At 41.3% G+C, this 23,573-nt stretch overlaps 1 protein-coding gene and 1 pseudogene across 9 annotated transcripts in view; one reads left to right on the top strand and one right to left on the bottom strand.

The window, feature by feature from the left end:
• GRIA4 (glutamate ionotropic receptor AMPA type subunit 4) overlaps positions 1-23,573 on the bottom strand; it is a 249,420-nt gene that overhangs the window by 16,445 nt on the left and 209,402 nt on the right. For 6 of the 9 annotated variants that reach the window (XM_064170856.1, XM_064170828.1, XM_064170826.1 and 3 more), the window contains exon 14: positions 745-859. The exons of the other annotated variants lie outside the window; for them this stretch is intronic. In XM_064170856.1, coding sequence (XP_064026926.1) covers positions 745-859 — 115 coding nt within the window. The remainder of the gene's footprint in view (positions 1-744; positions 860-23,573) is intronic. 9 annotated transcript variants of the gene reach the window in all.
• LOC135193249 (uncharacterized) lies at positions 19,086-22,640 on the top strand (annotated as a pseudogene).

Genomic DNA, 23,573 nt, shown 5'->3' with positions numbered 1-23,573 from the left:
TTCCTTCTCACTTGCATCACCATATTTCACTACTAAATCTTTGCTTCTTTTCAGCACAAGGCAGTTTCCCAAAAGGAAGCTGTGAGGATGGAAGGAAGTAGTGGCCATATGGGAGAAATATAGCCTAAAATTCAGCCTAGAATTCCTATCTGATAGATTCTACCTTGGGAACCATCGTGGATTTCGCTTTGCTGGTAAGATACCAGAAAATATCAGCATGAAGATATTTTAGCTGGCATTTGTCCTCCTATGTTGAATACTCATATGAAAAATGTAGTTTGTACCAATACTGTTTGTGCCAATAGCAGATCCCTGAGCCTGGACCATCAGTTAGGAGCTGATCACATTGATTTTCACCCTTTCCCTCTATGGTCACTGAAAAATATTTGGGATACTACCAGATAGCAGAAAAAAAATTCTGAGCTGATATTTGCTCCTGAATGTTTCAAACTGCTTGTTCACAAGAGCAAGCTTGGAAAAGGCTCATCATGATTTTGAAAGATGCAAGTTTCTGGAAACCAGTGATAGATCTCACAGCAGAGACTGTGTAAGAGCCTCCCTTGGGGTGCTTAAACAAATGCAAATATTTTTGCTTTGACAGTAATTGCATACACCTAAATTTCAGCTGCAGGTCCCAGCAGTGCTGTGCTACTGGTGAAGCTGTTTTGTTGCAGGTAAAATCCCAGCAGATGCACCAATTACTTTACATACTGTTTACCCGCTTTTGGTGACATTGAGGCTAACCTTGGAGTCACCTCCCCCGCTGCCACATTCTCCTTTGTCGTACCACCATTTGTTTTTCAATTTGTCCAAGAGGCCTTGTTCATTCAGTTTTAAAACTGCGAGGTTAACAGCATTTCTTGAAACGATAAAACATATTTTGTAAGAAACTGCACAGCTGTTAAGATGTTAGAAGGAATGAGGACTTAAGCTGTTTATAAGCTTGATCCACACACTAAATAAACCTCTCATTTCCATATTTCAAAGCCTTTGGCAGCACAAATAAATGTGGTTAATTTCAAATGTGAAAAAAAAAATGTGTTTCCAGTGTGGAAATGACTTTCAGAATGGTTTGAATTTTAAGAAGAAAATTCTATCAACCAACCAAAACTATTTTTGCAAAATGATGATAAAACTCTGCCTGGAATTATAAACAATCTGCACAGATTTATTTGATTCTATATTTGGGATATGTTTAGTGTGGGCCCAGACTGATTTTTCAAGCAGATGGGAAAATGCCTTGCCATATACTAAAGAGGCAAGATCCAGACAGCCTGTGCTAGATGCTGCCAGTTCCTGTGTCACACACAGTTTTGACATATAGCATTTCAGAGTGATACCACACAAGTCATGGGCTAAAGTTCCAGAAACAGGGAGTGTAAGGTAAAGCTGAAGAATAGTGCTAACAGCTTGCATGCTGACTGTGATGCTGTCTAGATCCGTTCAATGGTAAACAATGCATGAAGAGGTGCTAGGAGTCCTGCCCATCTGAAGCTTCACCATCTGCTACAGGCACATCTGTAATTCGGGATGCGGACTCTAGAGTCCTGCTCTATTTGCACAGTAGACCTTTAGCTGAAATACAAGACCTGGGGTCTTAATGCTGTGACTCCAGGCACTTCCTTGCTATTCTGGGAGACCACCCTGTCTGGCTCCCAGCCTGAATGGCACCCACAGTGTGTGGGAGGAAGGCAGTGGTGAGGGGGAACCTTGCTGGAGAAATGTGCAGGTGATGTGGTCAAGAAGAAGCTTGAGCACTGGGAAGACCAAACCCAGCCAATTTGTTGGATGCTGAGATACAAGCAAGATGTCCTGAGGACCTTTTCTTTGAAAGTTTATGTGTTATGCTACCACTGAATGAAAGACAAATCCTGCACTGCTAACAGCACAGCAGTGTATGCACAACACACTGAGAAAGGCTCTGTCAACCTGGTGTCCTGTGTCTCATGTTTCAGTGCTATTTTTTCTGGCTCGGAGAAATACCTGAGAGATTTTGGATCTGTGCAATGAGAGGGAGGGTTGCCAGTACAATAGCTAAGCTAAATCACTGCTTCTATGTGCACTCAAGGCTGCTAGGAGTGAAAACCATGACAGGGACACAGATGGCCCTAGGATGGGATTGCTTCTGTGTGTGCTCAGATTTTTTTTATTTCAGGTATCCAGAGAGAATTAAGATTGGATGGCAGAGAGTAGACAGGATAGATTACAACACAAACACAGATGCAAGGCATCTGTATTTATGATAAGAACTACAGTCATTATATGACATTTTAAAATCAGTTGACAACTAATGTGCCAAGGCATTTATACAGGCTTCATCACCTCTGAGGAACCTTTGCTCCTTTTTAAGTGTATGACTTCCTATCTTTATTACTAAGAGCTTCAACAGTCACGTATTCTAATGGTACACAACTGCATCAATATTTATTAATAATTCCTAATAATATAATTTTCTCTTTTTTCTTGTTCAGTGGTCCCTAGTGCATCCATGTCTATCAGACATGTACATTCCTGGTGAGTAGACACTTGCCAGAAGTGTCTGCCCAGGCTCGCTTGTGGATCTGCAGACATGTACAGCAGTGGCATCATATCTTTGAAACATGATTCAACTCTAAAGAGAGAGAAGTATCTGTGATGTGCCAGTGGCTTAAATACTACTCTTCAGGGACAATACATGATTGAGAACGATGGAGTCTCTTTCTCCAAATTTGTCAAGATCTGTCTGTTAGGGCTGAATGAGATTTAGCCAGAGCTATGTCAGTCAATGACATCTTCCCCTCATCATTTATGGGAGGATGCAACACCTTGAAACTGCTTAGGGAAAGGTTGGGGAAGATAGATCCTCTGGTGGCAAAGCTCCATCACATCTTACGGTACCAGAAGATACTGAGGCTTGTGATTCAGCCTCTCTAAAGACAGTGATGCCTGGTCCCTGGGGGTCTCTTCTGCTCTTAGAATGGAAATTTTTCTCTCACTCATTAGGAGAGATATTTTCCTGGCAAATAGGTACAAACATCAGTATTTCACAGCTTATGGATTGTTCCTTACAACACTGGCCCATTTGTAGGACAAGTGTCAGCTTTGGGATGTATCTTCACTGTCCCCTGTTAACTTTTCCAAACAGCTCCTGCTGGAACTGAGACAGGTGGTCTGGAAGCCTGGAAACTGCTTGTGAGTAGATCTGACTTTACCTAGCTTCACTGTGGTTACATATATACAAGGTTTCCCATACAGATAAAGTAATAGCTTGTCTGTCCCTGAAGTGAAAATGAGAACTGTAGGCTGTAGAGGGAGTGAAAACAGATTGCTCTTTAAGGGGAATTTAGCAGCCAGGCTGACAAATGTGATTTTGTATAAGTGCTCTAATTATGGTTCACACTCCAGAGGGAGAGGAGCAATTGCAAAATTGGAATGAAATTGTTCATTTGTCCCTTTTGTTCTTGGAAGCAATTGCTTTTGGACCAGTCATATTTACTACAGATTTTTTTTCCTGCTCATCTCTTTTGTTAAAAATCCTGTGCTTTTGGCCTGCTTGCCCCATTCAGAAAGGTAGCCTTGACACTTTACAGACCAGTTTCCAGGACACTGAATGTAATTTTTACCTTTGTAAAGATGTTGGGACTGAGACAGGGATGAAAGATGATCCTAGAAACACTATTTCATTGACATTGAGCAACATTATTTATTCTGAAAATGGCTTAAATATGTAGCCTGAGAGCGCTGTCTACAACAGCAGTGTCAAAACTCTTCTTCAACAACTAAAGTCTCATTTAAGGCCTCTGTGTCTAATTGTTACACTGGGTAGCAATAACATAAACAGCTGCTTTGACAGTGCTAAAGATGTGGAAAGGAGTCATCACTCTCATGAAAAATGAAATGTATCTCAAGGAATATCATTCTCAAGTCAATGAGCCACCTAGGCACAGCCTTACTTTAAAGCAGATGGGAAGCCCTATCAATCAGTCTATCTGTAAAAGCATCTTCACACTATTTCCATGAGCTGTAATGTCTCTCAAGTATGAACTCTAAAGCACATTGAATTAAGTCCTTATGCTCAAAACCTTAGAAAGTTGTGTTTTGGTTTTTCTTTTAACCTTCTCTTTGCAAGTTAGATCATTTATCTGGATAATCTAAAATGAATGAAAAATAGCACTGTAATTTTTTTTGGACAAATAATGTAAGTTTCATGTTTGATTTCTATGTTGATAGGAGAGAGCTTTCTCATTTGCCAAATGGTTAAATTTATCTTTTGAAGCATTAAAGCTTATCAAGCAAAATTTTCCCACAGTCATTTAGAGAAGCTGCAGCTGGTTGATAGTAATCCTAGAGTAATAAATAAATAAATAAACAAAACCCATTAATGAGAGGGTTATTTAGCTGGGTTATTAGCCATATCCATAGACAGTTTCACAGCACAACAGAGAAATGGAAATAAAAAGGATGAAGAAGTAAATGTGGATTTAAGCTGCAATCATTGCTCTGAAATCAGACCATATTGCTTATAAACGTAACACATTATTCTCCTCATCATGTCTAGTAGGCCATGTAAAACCAGGTTAGTTTCACACTGCTTTCTCTGCTGCTTTGTGATCCAGGGCCACCTCAAAATATGGAAATAAGTAATTTTCTTCTGATCAGGAAAACACAGAGAACCTTTGCTCAGCACTGCTGTATCTCCCACAGAAATGTTGTAGCTGAGATCCTGATAAGTGCAGTGGTGACTACATTTACAATTGTATACCTCAGAGCCAAGCTAGATCATAGATCACTTATACTCATCCTAGACAGTGATTCACTCTGCCACACAGGAAAGCATTTTAAAACTTGAGTATCCATGGCACAAACCATTCTTTCATCATTAAAAAATAGGGCTGTATTCTCAATACCACACTTAGCCAAACTCCCATTGAAGAATGATGTGTTCCTCAATAAAGGACCTGGTATCTTTGCAAAAGTAAGGGCTTAATAGTAGCAAGCCAGCTAGCACTTTAATATCCTCGCTGTCACTGCACAGTCCTGCCATTTCCATCGGTCAGAATAAAACAAAGTCCTTCTACGCAATAGCCAAGCTAGTTCAGCCAAAACTGCAGCATTTGTGTTAGGGTGATACCTCACTCCACAATTACTCTTGTGCTTGGACAGTGATTTCAGCGTATGGAACATGGTTTTATTTAAGCTGCCTATAGGATTACAGTATGAAAAACTTGATGAGAAATAAATAATTCTTATTCATTTAAATTATATTAATTTAAAATAACTCTACCCATAAATAGTTACAAGCAGTTAAAAATGTTAATCAGTGTCACTTAAAGAGTCTACATGTACTAACTGCCTTTCACGGTCAGCAAAAGATAAAACTGTGCAGATGACAGCACCACCGCCCAGCCCCTTACAAAATAGTGCCTATCATGCCAGAGTGGGATATTTTCTCTGCTGCCAAAATGATTACCCTAGGGTGCTTGTCCAAAGGCCACACAAGCTGGTAAAGTGATCTGCTTTGACCTCACAGTATCACCAAGGTTGGAAGAGACCTCACAGATCATCAAGTCCAACCCTTTACCACAGAGCTCAAGGCTAGACCATGGCACCAAGTGCCACGTCCAATCTTGCCTTGAACTGCCCCAGGGACCTCCATAGAGTATGGGTCACAGCAGCAGTTAACAGATGATCCATCCATTGGACTTCGGTCCTGATGAAGCAGAGAGGCAGGCACTGAACAGATGACCTGAATGCTGTAGCATACAAACCCAGTACCTACCAATTACAGTCTCAACTACAAAAGGGGCATTTCTAAGGCTGAAGGACACAAAAAGGTCTCTGCACAACAAAGAAGTCAGCTGGAGGACCAGACTAGGGACCACAGTAGTCAACATAACAAGCACTGCTGGGAATTTGAGACAGCCATAGAGGGATGACATGGGAAAGGGCACCAAATTCTGCCTAATGTGACACTTTAAATGCTTGTATCAGCTCAACAACTCAGTACCTCTAAGAACTCAGAAACTAAAACATGGGAAGATTTGCTCTATTTTCAACAACTTAATGCCCAAAGCTTAAATACAGGCAACAAGTAGAAAAGGCTCTCTCCAGCCTGATTAGACTTGAATAATCATCTGTGGCCTCAGCCACAGCTGCTTTATCAGCTCGAAAAATCTTTGTATGCACAGTGGTTCACCGGACAGTGGAAAGCACCACCTGTTAGGACTGCTCAGCACCATCTGTAAACACAATTCAGAGGACTCAGCCTTGGCCTGCACACATGCAGCAAAAGAGACCTCCTCCATGACGTCAGGTCTCAGAATACCTGGGTTTAAATGCTAAGTGGCATAAAGGCACAGACAGGTCCCTAAATGCTCATTACAACAAAGGCAGGATCTCTGCTGGGAGCATTTAATAACAATTTTCTAGGCAAGCGGTAGAGTTTTGCCAAGAAAACTTAAATGTCTTAGCTCTTTAAACAGCTTTGACATTTTCCTGAATCCCCTTCCTGAACTTTATCTCATAAATTCTGTGTAACTGGCATGTTAGATAGCAAAACACTTCCCTGAATCCTGGGCAAATTCTTCATGAAATTCTGCCACGTCTTTACAAACAGCAGTACTGCTGTTTCACTACTTTGTATTGGGGATGTTGTTCACCTGAAATAATGAACAAGCAGAATGTACAAAATCAACATGACTCACAAGCAAAACTCTACATGTGAAATGACAGCTCTGTTTAGACTGCAGCTGTATTGCACAGCCTAGAACCACTGGTGCCACCACAGCGATTCCTGAAGCAGAAGCAGAGACCTCAACCTTCTGAAAGGTTTTTTCTGCTAATCTTTCCTACAAGGATTTGAAAACCTCAGAAATTGCTCATTCATCAGACATCACATGGCATGGAAGGATACAACCTCTGTTCAACGTTAGGTTCTCTGAACATACAGCAAACTCTAAAGAGTACCTGAATGATGAATGGCCAAAGCACCATAAATGGGCCCAGCAGGAGATATGGACCAAACAGCAAAATACTGGGATTTGCTTTGTATCCTAGTAAAATCCATGACTATATTGACATATAAGTTTGGTGTGTATATATAATCCTATATAAGTTGTGCCTGGAAAGAAGCAGAGAGCAGTACACTAGTTCACAGTGGAAAGCAAAGCCATGGATGCAGTGGTGCATCTGCAGGAGTTCACTGAAGGAAGAAACTTTCCCAAGACAACAACGTCAGAGCAAAGTGCTGGCAATTGATGCATTTCAAGCAACAAAAAGCTCATTTTGTTCCTTGCACTCTGAAAGTCTTTCCCTGCAGCTATCTGCTGATGTAGCCATCTCCCAGACAAGCCTCTCAGTACTCTCGGAGCAGGTTGGAAGGGGTCCTCTCATGGGACAAGGACAAGGCAAAGATAGAGCCTGGTGAAGTTGAGTTCAGTGACCTTATTTCAGTGGTGTGAATCACAGTTGTCCTCTCATGATCTAATCAGTACCCAGCGCAGGTGGCTTGAGAAGAGGAGGCCACAGCTGCTTGAAAATCTCCTCTCACTGCACAACCTAACACTTCCTGGATGCAGTTGAGGATTTGTCTCAAATGTACTTAGTCAATCACAAGTGGGTGCATTTTTACAGCTTGTTTCTATCATCTGTTCAAATGATTTTAAATGGGAAAAATTAAAATGCAACCTTACCAAGCAAAAATCTAAAGCCTGCTCATATTCTGAGCTGTTTATTTTAACCATGTTTTGCAAAATGCTGATGGCAGATTGCAACGTGACACGAATGCAGGAGAGTTTAAGGGCGTTTGACAATTCGTTAAGAGAAATTAGGTATAAAGCTGCATGGCACTGGCTGAATATATTTAATGCATTAGGAATGAAACAAGCACTCTGTTAATGAGGAAGATGTGTCCAAAGCTTACGTCATTCTATGCTCGGATGGCTCAGAGGATCAATAATGCAAATATTCAAAAAGAGTAAAGAGCTATGTTTACAGGAGAAACAACCTAAATTTTAACAACAAAAGGCCAACTTTGAAATCATATGGGTTTTTAAAAAAATCATAAATTTATAGGAATACTTTTTGTATGGGGATTTATAAAGGCTTGCATGCTCTACTGCTATTTAGATGAAAATACTGCATTCAAATACTGAAGCACATTACAAACCAGAACAGTCTCACACGGAGCTAATAGTTCAAACGAAATAAGGTCCTTGGCACTTGCCCAGCATTTGTATTAAATAAAGCACTACTAGTATTCAAGTGGTGAGCCTTCACATCTTCTGCAGTGGGTCACTCAGGCTTTTCTCATAAACTCTCCCTTTGGTATATACATGCTGGCTGGGGTTGTTTAGCCTGGAGAAGAGGAGGCTCAGGGGTGACCTATTGCTGTCTACAACTACCTGAAGGGAGGCTGTAGCCAGGTGGGGGTTGGCTTCTTCTCCCAGGTAACCAGCAACAGAACAAGGGGACACAGTCTCAAGTTGTGCTGGGGAAAGTATACGCTGGATGTTAGGAGGAAGTTCTTGCCAGAGAGAGTGATTTCCCATTGGAATGGGCTGCCCAGGGAGGTGGTGGAGTCACCATCCCTGGAGGTGTTCAAGAAAAGACTGGCTGAGGCACTTAGTGCCATGGTCTAGTTGACTGGCTAGGGCTGGGTGCTAGGTTGGACTGGATGATCTTGGAGGTCTCTTCCAACCTGGTTGATTCTATGATTCTATGCTAATGAGAGAAAGGACATACCCAGACATAGCTGAGTACCCAAGCCCTGCTGAGGATTCACCAAGGCAGTGGGTAGTCCTTGAATTCCACTGTGCAAAATCCACATACTACTGAGGAACTTACTGTCCTGTAGAAAACCAAAAGTCTTGCAAAAAAATTCTATGGGCAGGATGAGTGCTGCACTAGACTCTAATAGCACTTATCAACACTATTTAAAAGTATCCTGTCTGGTTGTATTTAAAATACCTCTTCCAGAACAGCCTCTCAAAATATTTTGCAAACACTAAGAATAAATTATCTTTACAACAGAGCATATGTATTGTTATTTCTTTGTAAGTGGAAAATTTGAAGCAGCACTGAAATATTTTTCAGTCGTGGCTAATTAAAATAAGTGTAATGGTCTTCTGTTCAACCAAGTAACAAGTGATAGAATGAGAGCAAATGGCCTCAAGTTGTGCCAAGGGAAGTTTAGGCTGGGTGTTAGGAAGAATTTCTTCATTGGAAGGGCTATTAGGCATTGGAAGAGGTTGCCCAGCAAGGTGGTTGAGTCCCCATCCCTGGAGGTATTTAAGTCATATAGATGTAGTGCTCAGGGATATGGCTCAGTCAAGGACTTGTCAGTGTTAGGCTAATGACTGGATCGGATGATCTCAAAGGTCTTTTCCAATCTAGGCAATTCTGTGACTCTGTGATTCATTTAGCCATGCAAACAAGATGGTTAATTTCCAGGGGCAATGAGCATTTACAGCTTCTTTGTATATGCTAAGCATGCAGCTTAGTTACTTGAACTGAGCTTTGTAAACAAATACCAGCCAAGCTGACACCTTGAGGATCAGCAGGAGTTCAAATTAATGGGAGACCCACTGCTGCTAAAAATTGCCATAGCTACTTCGAATTCAAAGAAGTTCTGACAATTTACACCAGCTAGTGGTCTGGTGACTGTAGTTTAAAATATTTATATAAATAGAAAGCTGTTTTGCAGCAAGATACTCCAATTATAGTCTGTTAAACAGTTTTGGTGCAAACAATGAAATATGTATTTTGCTTGCGTAAAAACAACGGCAACTGACCTGGGAAGGTAACTCAGCTTGCTTCTATGCTTTATACAAAGCTTCGCTGTAAATAAAGGACACATAAAACTGTCCCTAGAGGAACTGTTCATATCAGTTTAGCATGTAGTCTTTAGTAGCAGCAGAAACGCTGGTTTCTCTCAACTCCTGAGCTCTTTTAGTTTTTTGCTAATGACTACCTAATCCTGTTCTCACTGAGCAGAACTACCTTCCAAAGTACATTTTTTCTTGCTGATCGCAGAATAAGCAGGATTAAGTGAATAGGCTGCTGAAGTCCAACACCTGCAAATTCAAAATGCATGTTTTAAAGACTTGAGTGGGATTTTTCAAGTGTCTGAGCAGCAGTGTGAAAGTCTCCACACTGCAGGAGTTGCTCTGAGGTTAAGCTTAGTCCACTGCCAACTGTCTTGAAACTCTCCCTCACTTCAGAAACATGAATCCTGAGCTCTTTACAATTTTAACATCTTTATATATTTGCTGAAAACATTCACGACAGTGTTTGAATATTTGAAGTTGTGCAAAATGGTAATTTACAAATATATACTCCCAAAATACTGAATGCTTTTAGACAGGATAACATTCACCTCTGCTTGGCTGTCAGATATCTTTTTCATTTTTATACATTAGGTGAAGCAGAACTCAACTCACATTTTTTTCTGCAGCAAAACATCCAAAGATGTTGTTTCACCTGCCTGGTTAGAGATCTCTACCTGAGAGAAAATGGTAGCATTGATGCAGACAGGTAGGGGTTTTGTAGCAGTGCACAGGATGTGGTTTAGTGCTAGACAGGGGTTAAATCAGTATGGATTAGCGCTACTGAAAGACAAGAAGTAACAGCTTGTGGTGGGGTCTGCAGCAGTGAAGCTCTAACCATGTTTCATGCTGTCCCTATCCTCCCCTACCTAGACTGTGTTAGTGTAGGTCTCTATAAATGACACTATGTTCAGTTATCCAGGCACATACTGTTGAGACTCCTTATGTCACCCCATCCACAAGAAGAGCCAAACACTGCAGTTTATTCTCTGCACAAATGATCTAGTTGTTTTCTGAATGGATGGCTCGATTTCAACAGGATTGCAAACATTATTCATCACATTCTGATGTTGGCTAGCAGATTTTAATTTTCCTTTACGTAATATCTTAGCCATATTAGTTTAAGTTTATGCTTCTGAATGCTACAGAGTGACTATTTTCACTTAAAATGAGACTAGGAAAAAATGTCTGTCTTTTGGATGCAATTCAGTGCTTATTGAATAAAAAACAGGGTTTGGTTCCTTCTGCCTTAAGAATTTGTTCTTTCTTTGTATCCATCTCAATTTGTTTGATGTCACTGATAGACCACAGACTCTGGCTACCCTATACAGAGGAAGATTTTACTACATCAAAATCTCCCAGCACAAAGCAGGTGGCAGCTGTTTCAGCAGCTTCTAATTTTTCACTCCATTCAACATATCCCATCAGTGGCAGGAATACTGTACCCTCAGCTGAACACTTCACAGCTTCCATCCACAGGAAGACCCAGCCCTAGGCTGAATAACCCATCCACAGAGGAAATGCTACTGTGACCTCCAAAACCAGTCAGGACTTACTGCTGGCTCCTGCCACAAATAATGGAAAATAAAATACCCTCTTGGACTCACTGCAAACATTAAGTTTTCTTGTTCCTAACCAGTCCCATGTCTCAATGTGCTATGGAAATGTGTGTTTGATTCAGTGGATAGCAGGGCAACTAATATGATAAATCCAAGATCTTTCTTAATCCAGTATTGAACATTATCTGGCATTTTGGGAGACTAGTTCAAATTTGCAACATTTGAAGAGATGTCACCATCAGGCTTCAATTTTTTATGTCAGGATGAATCTCAGTCTTTATGAACATCTAATGATAAAGTGTGTAAGATGAACTATACTTGACATGATTTTCTCATGTTACTCTGTTCCTTATCATATGCTGCCATATTTCCTCCTTCAAGCAGCAAGACAAAGTAACAGCAACTGAATAGTTTAAGAAGGCAATTTAAGAAACAGTAAAAAGCATCAGGAGTCACAATGGAGTGACTTTGACGATTAAAGAAGCTCAGCTGAACATCTCTGCATGCATTTTTCATGAACTACCTCACTGTCAGATTAAGATGCTCCATAAAAAGTGACAAAAGCCCTCTATCCTAGTTAATATTTCTGAGTTACAAAATGAGTCTCAGAGTGACAGATATATAGGTATCTGTGGCAAAAGAAAAAAAATCCTCCTGCTATGTTGTTAGCAGTTGCAACTGGGAAAAAAAAGGCAAATAAAACCTCCAAACACTGCTATTATTCTTCTCAGGAATTCACAGCGTAGCCAGACTCAGTTGAATTCATCCAAAGAAGCATGGCCAATAGAGACAGAGGTGATTCTGCCCTTTCACTCTGCTCCAGTGATTCCTCACCTGGAGTGCTGTGTCCAATTCTGGACTCCTCTGAATAAGCATGTCCAGAGGACCTGCTTCTGAAGCATGTCTAGAGGAGGACCACAGAAATGGTCAGCGGGCGGGAACACAGCTCCTATGAAGAAAGGCTGGGGGAGTTGAGGATGTTCAGCCTGGACAAGAGAAGGCTCTGGGGAGATGTTTCTGCAGTCTTTCAGTACTTAAAAGGGGCTTATAAAAAAGATGTGGCCAATTTCTGAAAGTGCTGTTATACAAGCAGTCTGCTCATTAATTTTTTTCCTAGTAAGGAATGCAACTCTACATGAGAAAGCTATAGGGCAAAACTGCAGTTTGCTTCTGAGGGAATTCATTAACTGACATCAATATCCATAAAGTTATTACTGTGACATGGTCACTATGTCAAAAGCCATTTGCAACCCTGCCAAATTAGGATGGATGCTTTCTTTTTCACTGCTGCCAGAAACAGACCACTAACTCATAATATCTGCACAGCTGATAGACTCTTTTCAGATCTAAACTTGGACTGAGAAGAGGCATGAAAGGATTCTGTCACTCTCCTGCTTCTTTGTGACTCCATAGTGATGTTTCTCATAAAGAAGGATCAGAGGGAAGGCAATAAATGGAAAGATTCCTGCTAAGAGATAGTTTCTTAAGATTTGGTCTAATCATATTGCAAGCACTTTGAAGTTCATTATTTTAATTAGAAGCAGAGACTGAAAAACCAGGGGGTCCATTCCCGAGGTGGGAACTCTAGCTGCAACTGCAATGCAAGCAATAAATAGTGCTGCAAAACTAGAATCTTAGTGAGATGCTGGCTTGTGTTTTGCTTAATGGCAGATCAATACCATACAAATGAAGCAATTACAGTTGTGTCATATAAAGCCTTATTTGGTCAGCAGCCAAAATGGGGATTAGCTGGAAGAGTTCCTAGGACTTTCTGTCTGAATATAATTGCAGAAGTTAATGAGGAAGATCTTATAGGCTGAGACAAACATAAATGGTGCCAGCAGTCAGATGAGATGGTCAGCCCAATAGCCAGTGTGCTGATAATTAAAATGCCCTGAAGCCAGCAGAACATCAGTCTGTGATCAGGTGAAATTATCAGACAAGGGCAATCCAATCCCTCTGGCAACCAGATAAATAACGTTGCCACCACCGGTACAGTCATGAACACAGCACCAAATGCAAACACTCCAGCACTCACACCAGGCAGGCAAAACATAGCCACATCAATACAGTGACACTCATGCTTGTAGTGTTCCAAATACAAGCAGCCAGGCTATAGAGAAAGCAAGGTATGGAAATCACTCATAGTGGATATGGAGGTCAAACTAATGAAACTGCTGCTGTCCTGAACACATACCAACAAAGTATTTTTAATAATGAAAGCTGGAGGGAGTAGAGTCCACTTCTGCAATTGCTTTCTAAAGGGACCATAGAAAAATATGCTGTCACAGACCATAGACTGTTTAAGACACCATTAGTTGAAGCTACATTTTCTGTACTGTTCTGTCCCTGAAACACTTTCTTTGATCAAAGACACTGAGAAATCTACTGTGAGATTTGTTCTGAGGCACACACCTGATTTGAAATTATTATACAAACATTTGAAGTAGGAATGGACTTTAAATATTCACAGCATAATAACCACTATGCTATTAATCCTGTCTTTTTGAGGTTGATGGGCAATTGTCATTAGCCTCAATCTGCAAAGGTGAAAGTGAAGTGAAAAAGTCAACCGACCTCCTCCAAGACTTCTAGGAAATCAAGGTAGAATCACAATTAAGCCCATCAGTTTGACATCACTTGACCTTGACTGTACCTCATTGCTGCTCAGAAGTCTTTGGACCTTTTCAGACAAGTGTTCAAAGAGAATCTGTCTTTCTGGTCTCCCAGTGGAAATCTCTTCCAAGACAAAGACTAACTTTAAACTTCTCTGAGCCTTCCCTCAACTCAGTCTTTAACCATGAGATTGTCCCCCACACCATGCCAGAAGTGAGAGACAGCCAGCCTGAGTGACCTGACTCCTGTAACAAAAAAAAAATTTCACCTTTTGATCCTACTCTTAGTGATGCCACAAAGGTTCTTGCTATCAGTCACTCAGCTGCTTAGGCAAAGCAGGAATACAGAGTGCTGCCACTTATTTCACTGAGTTCAGATACTCTCACAGTCTTCTGCTTTTCCAGTATGAGAATGAGATTTAGATGAGAATCACACAAATTGTAACTAAAGCAGCTTCTGCACAAGTAAGGGAGAAGACCTACTATGCAGAAAACTCTATATAAGCTCCTACAACTTTCCAAATAGCCCTACACTTCCAGGAGGTTGAATGTGATGGCTGAAGATCACAGTATCACAGTATTATCAGGGTTGGAAGAGACCTCACAGATCATCAAGTCCAACCCTTTACCACAGAGCTCAAGGCTAGACCATGGCACCAAGTGCCACGTCCAATCCTGCCTTGAACAGCTCCAGGGACGGCGACTCCACCACCTCCCCGGGCAGCCCATTCCAGTGTCCAATGACTCTCTCAGGGAAGAACTTTCTCCTCACCTCGAGCCTAAATCTCCCCTGGTGCAGCCTGAGGCTGTGTCCTCTCGTTCTGGCCTGGCCACCTGAGAGAAGAGAGCAACCTCCTCCTGGCCACAACCACCCCTCAGGTAGTTGTAGACAGCAGTAAGGTCACCCCTGAGCCTCCTCTTCTCCAGGCTGAACAATCCCAGCTCCCTCAGCCTCTCCTCGTAGGGCTGTGCTCAAGGCCTCTCACCAGCCTCGTTGCCCTTCTCTGGACACGCTCAAGCATCTTGATGTCCCTCCTAAATGTCCTTTTCATATCTGTAATTTTATGATCATAGCACAATGTAGTCTTGGAAGATACCTCAGGAGGTGTCTGGTCCAACTTTCTGCTCACACAAGCATCAAGTCTGAGGTCAGACCAAGCTGTTCAGGGCTTCATCCAGTCAGAGTTTGAAAACCTCCAATGACTGAGACTGCCCAATCTCTCTGGACAACGAATGTTACTGACAGACTATTGTCAGTCAGGGGAAAAAGCTCCTCATTACATCCAGTCTGAAACTCTCATGTTTCAGTTTATTCCTATTGTCTCTTACCTTCCAACCCTACACTATTGTGAAGAGCTCGGCTCCATCTCCTTGAAGACCTCTTGCTGTTGTGTCACCCCCACAACTATCTCTGTTCCTGACTGAACAAACTCAGCTCCTCCTCACAAGGCAGGCTCTCCAGACCCACCTCCATTTTGATCACATTCCACTGAAATCGTTTCAATTTGTTGATGTTTTTCTTGAAGCAGGAAGCAAAAAAAAAAAGAAAAAAAAGAAAAGGATGCAGTCTGGATGTTTGCAATTACCTTCTTTGATGTCACAGTATCTTCTATGGTGGCCTACAAATTGGATGAACTAAAAGCACTCTAATTGGAAACTGCCTTGGATAATTGCCCACTATCTAAAAGAGATGCCAAAAATAGCAGTCTGCTTATTTAACTGTGATAGGAAAAAATCCTAAATCCTCAAGAAACTGTGAGGTCTTGATGTTCACTTTCAACTACATTTTGCATTATTGAAATGCTGCACAACGAGAACTAATTGTCAAATGTTCACGTGGATTTAAAGGAAAAATATCATGAGTAGATGTAGAATACAATTTAAACAGTATCATACATGGATTAAAACCTGAGAAGATGGATCTTAGTGCCGAGCATCTGAAAGTGGGCTGATCCCACACACAGAAGGACGTGTTTTTTGTAATAAAAACAAATAAAGAAATGAGCATCAGCCTGTATCCTGGCTCATACTGTTTTGTGTTGCAATCAGTGAAAAGCTTCTCTGGAAACCCTGAAATTATTCTTTTTCTCTTTTTTTTTTGCTGTAAGTTCAAAAATCTGAAAAATTGTCTGGTCATGTTTATGTTCAGACACCTGAAGTATGGGTGATTTGACTTGCCCAGATAAAGCCAACGTATTCTGTAGGAAATAAATGGCAGATTTCCACACAGGTTTGAGGAGTTTTTCTGTAGATTCAGTTTTAAGATCCCAAACAGATGTAAACCACACGATTCACAGTATAAAATGCTATATAAAGACTTTCCACATTTCTGTGTGTAAAATCAGGTGGTCCACACACATAGCAAGGAAGCCAAAGATCTCACTCTAAGTGTAAAAGTCTCCCTTAAGACACAGTTGCAGATTCTGACTGCACAAAACGGAACCATAGAAGCCAAGGACTGGAATGAGGCTAGTGTGTAATTATGTATAGAGGAAGCCTATTCTGGAGGTAACAGATGGACTGCCAGATGTTGGAACTTCTCTCACCTGCAGGCCTCCTTCATCCCTGCTGCTACTAAAGGAAGATGCGCACAAATGCTATTCCTGACCACTGGGAGTGGTGGTGGTAAGCTCTATCTTCTCCAGGTCCTGGAAGCAGATTATTCTTTTTATGTGTTCTTTTATAAAAGAGATCGAAGTGTAACAATAAAAAAGGTCTCTGTATGAGATCAGGCTTGGACCACTTTCATCTAGTTGACTTTTGGCTTTAAGAGAGCGCTGGGAAAATTGTAGTCAGATTCTGACTACAGAAAACAGCCAATCCTGCCCAAAACTGTTAAAATACAATCTCACTTAACAAAAGAGCACAAGGCATTATTCATCATCACATGATTTGCTTAAATATATATCTAAATAGGAGAGAAATCCTTTCACAGCTTTGATTTAAGCTCTTAGTAACTTACTTGGAATGGGAAGCAGAGGAAAGTAAGGCTTTTAGCTAGAAAAATAGATACTTGAGCACAGGATATCTGGATACAGCTGAGAAAAAGAGCAGTAGTTTCTATTCTACTTGCTACCACACACAAGGTAGACGAGTTCAGAGAAATCATTACTGATCGACCCCAAGTCCCCCTTTCATGATACAACCTTTTAAGTGTGTATTGTTCAGTGAGATACACATTTTTGTTTGGAACCTGGGCATCTTGGGAACATTTTGCTGATGCTGGAAATGGCTGCATTTTAGAGACATCATGCCCAGACATAGAGTAGCTGAAATTATATATTAAAACTCAGGAATCTTGTTTTGTGCTCTTTTATTAGCAACATCTTTTTACCTTTCATTCTGGGATGGTTGTTCTCTAAATAATGTCTACTTTGTTGCACAGCGTGACAGTCTAAGATACTGCTCTCTGCTCAAAGAAACCATGAGAAAGAAAACAAACTTTTTTTTCTACTTTTGGTTTGGGATTTCTCACAAGAGCAAAAGCTGCATAAAGACTAAATGGCCATTTTGTGTCTCTTAGGAGTCCATCTAGTACTTAATGTCAGTTGGAAGTGGGCAGTTTTGCAGCTACCACACAGATTAATCGTAAGCTGTTTTTCAGGTGCTATTTGTTCCCCAAATGTCAGTTCCACAGAGAGGTATTGTAATGTGCTGCTGTGATGCCTTTCAGTGGCCTGCTTCCCTGCTTTAGTCTACCTACAGTTTACCTGGACAATTATTATCTTAGTGGGATAGGCTTTTTACTTGGCAGGAATTGTACCATCAGCTTCAAAGGGCAGCTGGCTTCTGCCCTTAATGAATACATATTCTGAAGCCAGGCAGTTTCCTGGGAATTGACACTGAAACAGCCAGAAAGTTGTCATGAAAATAAAAGAGAGAAATAATGAGTTGCATTGTTAAAATATAATAGGCTGCATCTTGCTCTCTGCTGAGCTGCTTTATGAGGGACAGAGGAAATGGCAGGGAAAAGGGCAAGAGAAATTTATTTCTGAAGCATCAAGAAGGAGAGTTAGTTCCTTGGAGAATCTACAGATTGGAAACAATGATGACCCTTTTGTACCCCACTGACACACTCCGGGGATTAGTGCTTATCAAACCTTGGCAAACAACTGGAAAGTAAGCAGGATGTGTGCACAGCAGTGGTACTGTTTTGTTTTGTTTTATACTTAAGTATGTGCCCCTTCTTATCTGGCAGAAGTGACCAGCCTGATGATTTTAATTCGGACAGATTTGATATCATGAAGCTCATATTCTGTTTGCATTCAAACATTTACAAAACGGAGAGGAAAAAGAAAAGAACAATGATCTTTTTTTGATGCCTTGATGTCTTTCTTCCCTTCTGATTATAGAAAATGATCTTGTAATGTAATGCGTCCTGGTGCTGACTACTATGGACTGTACCAAGCAATACTTTGATATGACAGCACAGAAATGTTACCTTTAGTAATCATAAATAGGACAAAGCTATTCTGTAAATATTTGGTAATAAAATAAAATTAAGAGATAAAGAAAGGCCTCATTGTGCTGTTAAGCGTCAGAACGGCAGAACTGAAGCTTCACTTTTTATGCTGATTATATTGATAATGTAAAAATGCTTATTGCCACTGTAATGTTTAGATTAAAAATTACCTTTCTAGGCAATACTTTTATTGCTCTTTCTGTGCTCTGTCCTTTCACTCCTGCTCAGAAGTACCTCGTTTCACAACTGTTCTCGCTAAGATCCTTGGACTTTCTGGATTAAGGAGAAGGATGATGTTGGCAGAGAGGTACCAGAATGTGACTGTATGAACAAAATGTGAGCTGGGCTTCTTGGAAGAGCTTTGCCTTCCATCAGTTGTTTCTGATGTCACTCATAGGGTAGGAAAACAGAAATGGCAACAGAACAAATGCCTGTGACTTAAGCTCTCTCCTCCAGACGATGGAGGTTTTGTTCAGTTGTGAATCCTCTCCTGAAGTCTGAAGGTGAGAACTTCCTCCAAGGGGCAATGAAAAAATAATCTCTATGGGCCAAAGTAGAGCCAAGATGGCTTTCTAAAGTACCTGAAAGTTCTACTGTTGTGGGGTTTTATCTGCTAGGACAGAGAAAATTCAGTAAGTGCAGCATCATGGACACTGAGTTAATTTCTTCTAAAGATACAAATATCAGAAACATTCTCAGTAACAATGCTATTCACTGCCATTTGGTGAGTTAAGTCAGGATTAGTACAATTTTCTGCCTCAATATGTAAAAATCAGAATGAAGGGCAAAACTCCTCCAAGTAGAAGATTTTGCTTAAATATATCTGCTCGTATATCTTGCAATGGAGCTCATTAGCCATCACCAAATGTTCTTTTCATCACCAAATTGCTCTTTTACTGCTCTCTTTTTGTATGGGGAAGACCCTGATCACGATTAAAAATCATAAAATTAATTCAATAGGCATTACTGGGGAATAGAGCAAGTTGACATTCTGATCACTCTTTCTAAGGCTTTATTTTTGCTTTTAAAACATACTCTATTTTTAGACAGAAATAATCCAGGTAACCGAAACTAAGTATGCCTCCCAGGCTCAGCTAACAGAACAACTTGCTAACATTCATTACCAGCATCTCTCTTCACTGATTTTTTTTTTTACCTCTGACTTTTACATTCCTTGCTAGGCAGTGACCCACTCCCTGCCTTTTTACGTAGTAAACGTTATTTCTAGTTGACAGAAAACTCAACAAGCTCTGAAGTATCTGACCTGCTTGAGAAATATCTAGGCTATAAGCTCTGACACTGAATGGGCAATAGGGTGGTAATTCAAGTCTTCTTATGCCTAGAGTGAAGGGAATATTATGCAAAGTCATACAGTGTGGTCTTCACCATCACTCAGGGTAAAGTTTATAATATGCATAAAATGCTACAGATCACACTCCAGCTTTCAAATAGTTTTGTATTACAGAAAGAAATGGCCTTGTAAACTCCTGGTAAGTGATACTGCTGAATAAGATATTGTTCCTGTAAATACCAACAGAATGCCCCATAATTATGCAGAGATTTTTGTTTTCTCCATTGCCCCTTGCTCTAAAAGAAAGAAGGCCAAACTCAGTGATATCAGATTACTCATATTTAGCCTCAAACCTCTGTTATTCACCATTTTTTCCTGTATCTTCTCTACATCAAACTTAAATCACACTAGTTTCTAGCTTCTATGGTGCTTTGCTGGAATTACTGTCTCTGTGGATAACATTGATTAAGGGAAGGAGCAGCCAGTCTGGCAGAAGAGAAACACAAAAAATTGAACCTGCTTCCTCTGCATCTCTCCTCACCATGAAGGTCACCTGTCTTCAGAATGATCTGGGTAGGTATTTGAATGCCACTGCTGATGGCAGGACAGCTAGCCAGCAGAAGAAATAACCATTCTTCTCTCTAAATTGCCAGAACAATGCTCCAAAGCACGTAGGACCCAGACCTGACTGTGGCGATCCACATGTACATTATCTTTGCCTGGTTTTACACCTTCCTAGAGACAGAAACACAGCACTGAGTATGCAACGCAAGCCAGGTGCATAGAAGCACCACAAGCTAGAACAACCGAAACAATTAAATCACTTTAAAAAAAATAGATTCCACGAAGTCCTCTGAAAACTGAGCACTAAAGGGTACACCCAAGAGTGGTCCAGGGAAGTGCTTACTTCACGATACAACACTGCACAAGGAAGCCTTGCTCAAGAGAAAAGTCTGGTTTTTGCAAAGATATCTGGATTTCCATAGTACATAACCTTTGAAAAACACTCAGGGAAAATGTCCTCTGTAGTAAATAAATCTTGATTCTGTAAGCAATTTGTGTAGTCAGCACAAACATTTTTCCTAGTCATTCTCTCACTCAGAGGGAATTTGTGACTAACAATCCCATTTTTTGTGTGCACAAAACTAGTTTTATAGAAATCAAAAGAAATATCAGGAACAGTGTGGCCAGTAGGACAAGGGAGGTTATTCTTCCCCTGTACACAGCACTGGTCAGGCCACACCTTGAGTGCTGTGTCCTGTTCTGGGCCCCTCAATTCAAGAGAGATGTTGAGGTGCTGGAACGTGTCCAGAGAAGGGCAACAAAGCTGGTGAGGGGCCTGGAACACAAACCCTATGAGGAGAGGCTGAGGGAGCTGGGCCTGTTTAGCCTGGAGAAGAGGAGGCTCAGGGGTGACCTCATTGCTGTCTACAACTACCTGAAGGGAGGCTGTAGCCAGGTGGGGGTTGGCCTCTTCTGCCAGGCAACCAGCAATAGAACAAGGGGACACAGTCTCAAGTTGTGCCGGGGGAAGTATAGGCTGGATATTAGGAGGAAGTTCTTGCCAGAGAGAGTGATTGGCATTGGAATGGGCTGCCCAGGGAGGTGGTGGAGGCACCGTCCCTGGAGGAGTTCAAGAAAAGTCTGGCTGAGGCACTTAGTGCCATGGTCTAGTTGACTGGACAGGGCTGGGTGATAGGTTGGACTGGATGATCTTGGAGGTCTCTTCTCATCTGGTTGATTCTATGATTCTATGATTCTATGCAAGAAGTTTTGGCAGAAACAGTTCTGTCTGATTTTACAGGTGACTGCTGTGTGTGGTGAATTTCATTCTTTCCCACAGAGGTTGGTGTGAATTTTTAGTTCACTGACCTACAAAAAACCCAAACAAACTACAAAACCAGGATAAAAGGAGAACTGGGATATAGATCAGCATAATAGATTAGGTTTCAAATAAACAAGCTTGACAGCAAATTATGACCTGGGAATTCTTTCTGCAGTAACTTCCTTATACTCTGATCTCCAAAAACATCAAGAACAGAACTTGATAAAAAGTGTAATGGTCCCACTGGAAGAAATGGTATCAGATTTACCCTTATATTCCCAAGTTTGCTTCAGGGCAATGAAAAACACATTAGAAAAGGAAAGAAAAATAAAGAAGAGTTGGGAATATCCCTCCCTATGTAAGTTCTGCTAATTTTTGGTATGCATCTGAACGTGAATTGCCAAAATAAGTTTTCCTTCAACTTTTTATTTCTAATTGCTATGGGTTTAAGAACCACAGAGGATCCTCCAGAAGTACCAGAGAGTATGAGGGGTGGACACTGGAAAATGTAATCTATGTTATTTCATTCCCATCAGCCTGCATCCCCATAGAAACAGGCATTTCTGTCTGTCCTGACCTTTTCTCCCTCTCTCTGTTTCCCAGTGCAGACTCTTATACCTCCTAATGCCCAAGGGAGGTTTGTGGCCTTCTGCGGCCTTGGCAAAGCCAAATTTTGCTGCGCAGTTTGGGCCTGGTATTGTTGGAGAGATTCTTGCTAGCAGAGGACACAAAATGACAAACATGAGCAACCCATGCTGGGAGTGTCCTTGAGTCCATCTTGGGAGTTAAGACACCAGGCGCTGGGTAGCAACCCCCACATGCAGCTGCAGGGGGTGGAGTGCCAGCTGCAGGTGGGCAGAGTTAGCCAGCCCCAGAGGCTGACCCTCAGGTTGTTATGGTATATTGACCTATCCATGCCTTACAAGTAACCCTGTACCCTCTATATGTAACCAATCTTGTTGGAGCATGCCTCTTGCTAGAATGCATATAAGTCTCTGCATCACGGGAATAAAGTGGACTGTGACCATCTAACCATACTGGTGAACAAAGAGTCATTGTACCCAGGTGCTCCACTGGTTATATAGTGTGGAGGGGAGAAACAGGGAGGCATGGGCGGGGGGGCGCATTTAGGCCTCTGTTAGGCCTGGTTGTGAGGGGAAGGCTTTGGAAGGTCTTGGCCTAAGGAGATCGTGGAAAAGTCCAGGTTGGACCAACTCCGAATATGAATTTGTGCATTTCTGTATGCATCTGTAAATAGTATTTCCATTTAAACTGCCAATTCAGTGTAGAGAGCTTTTACTCCTTTGGGAAGGGGCAAAACAGCTTTCTAGCCACTAAAAACCAAGTCACTGATTAAGGGACCATACTGGATATATCCTTGAAAAGCAAACAAAACAATGTCAGCTGCAACAAAGCAATGAAAGGACAATCACTTCAGAGATTTATCTCAGGAAAACAAGGTCAATCTGAAGTCACTGAGAGCACAATGATAGTTTGTAAAGCCTACACACACAAAGCCTTCCTTCGTAACAGATCTCTACCTTATATGCATAAAGTCAAGTTCCATCAACAAGTTCCACCTGCCCTGTATCTCTCACTTCTAGAGTAAATCTCATCCAGGTACTGCACATTGACCTAAGACAGGAAAATCCGTACGATGCTGGCAGGGCAACAGTGGGGATGCCTTTTGCACCCCAAGCACTCTCCAGGACACTTATCCTTTGCAAGAGACAGAAACTAAATGCCAAAACTCCACTTGTTTTGTAACTTGCACTTCACACAAGCTGCTAGAATGATCAAAAAATTGTATCTGCATCAACAGCTTCACTGATGCACTTTTTCCTGTGCCCGCCTCTCATTAATATGAAGACAATAAAGAACGGCTAAAGAACTGGCATCCTAGTCAGTGTAAAGAGTAAGTTCATGTCACCAGCTGTCACATTGCAAAGAACCAGCAGATATCACCATGTGAACACTGCTCCCTTCCACTCCACAACATAAAGAATTCCTCCTAAGGT

The sequence above is a fragment of the Pogoniulus pusillus genome, chromosome 3 (genome assembly GCF_015220805.1).
Source record: "Pogoniulus pusillus isolate bPogPus1 chromosome 3, bPogPus1.pri, whole genome shotgun sequence".
Lineage (NCBI taxonomy): Eukaryota > Metazoa > Chordata > Aves > Piciformes > Lybiidae > Pogoniulus > Pogoniulus pusillus.
The sequence above is the reverse complement of the archived record's forward strand: the minus strand, read 5'-3'. Positions and strand labels throughout refer to the sequence as shown.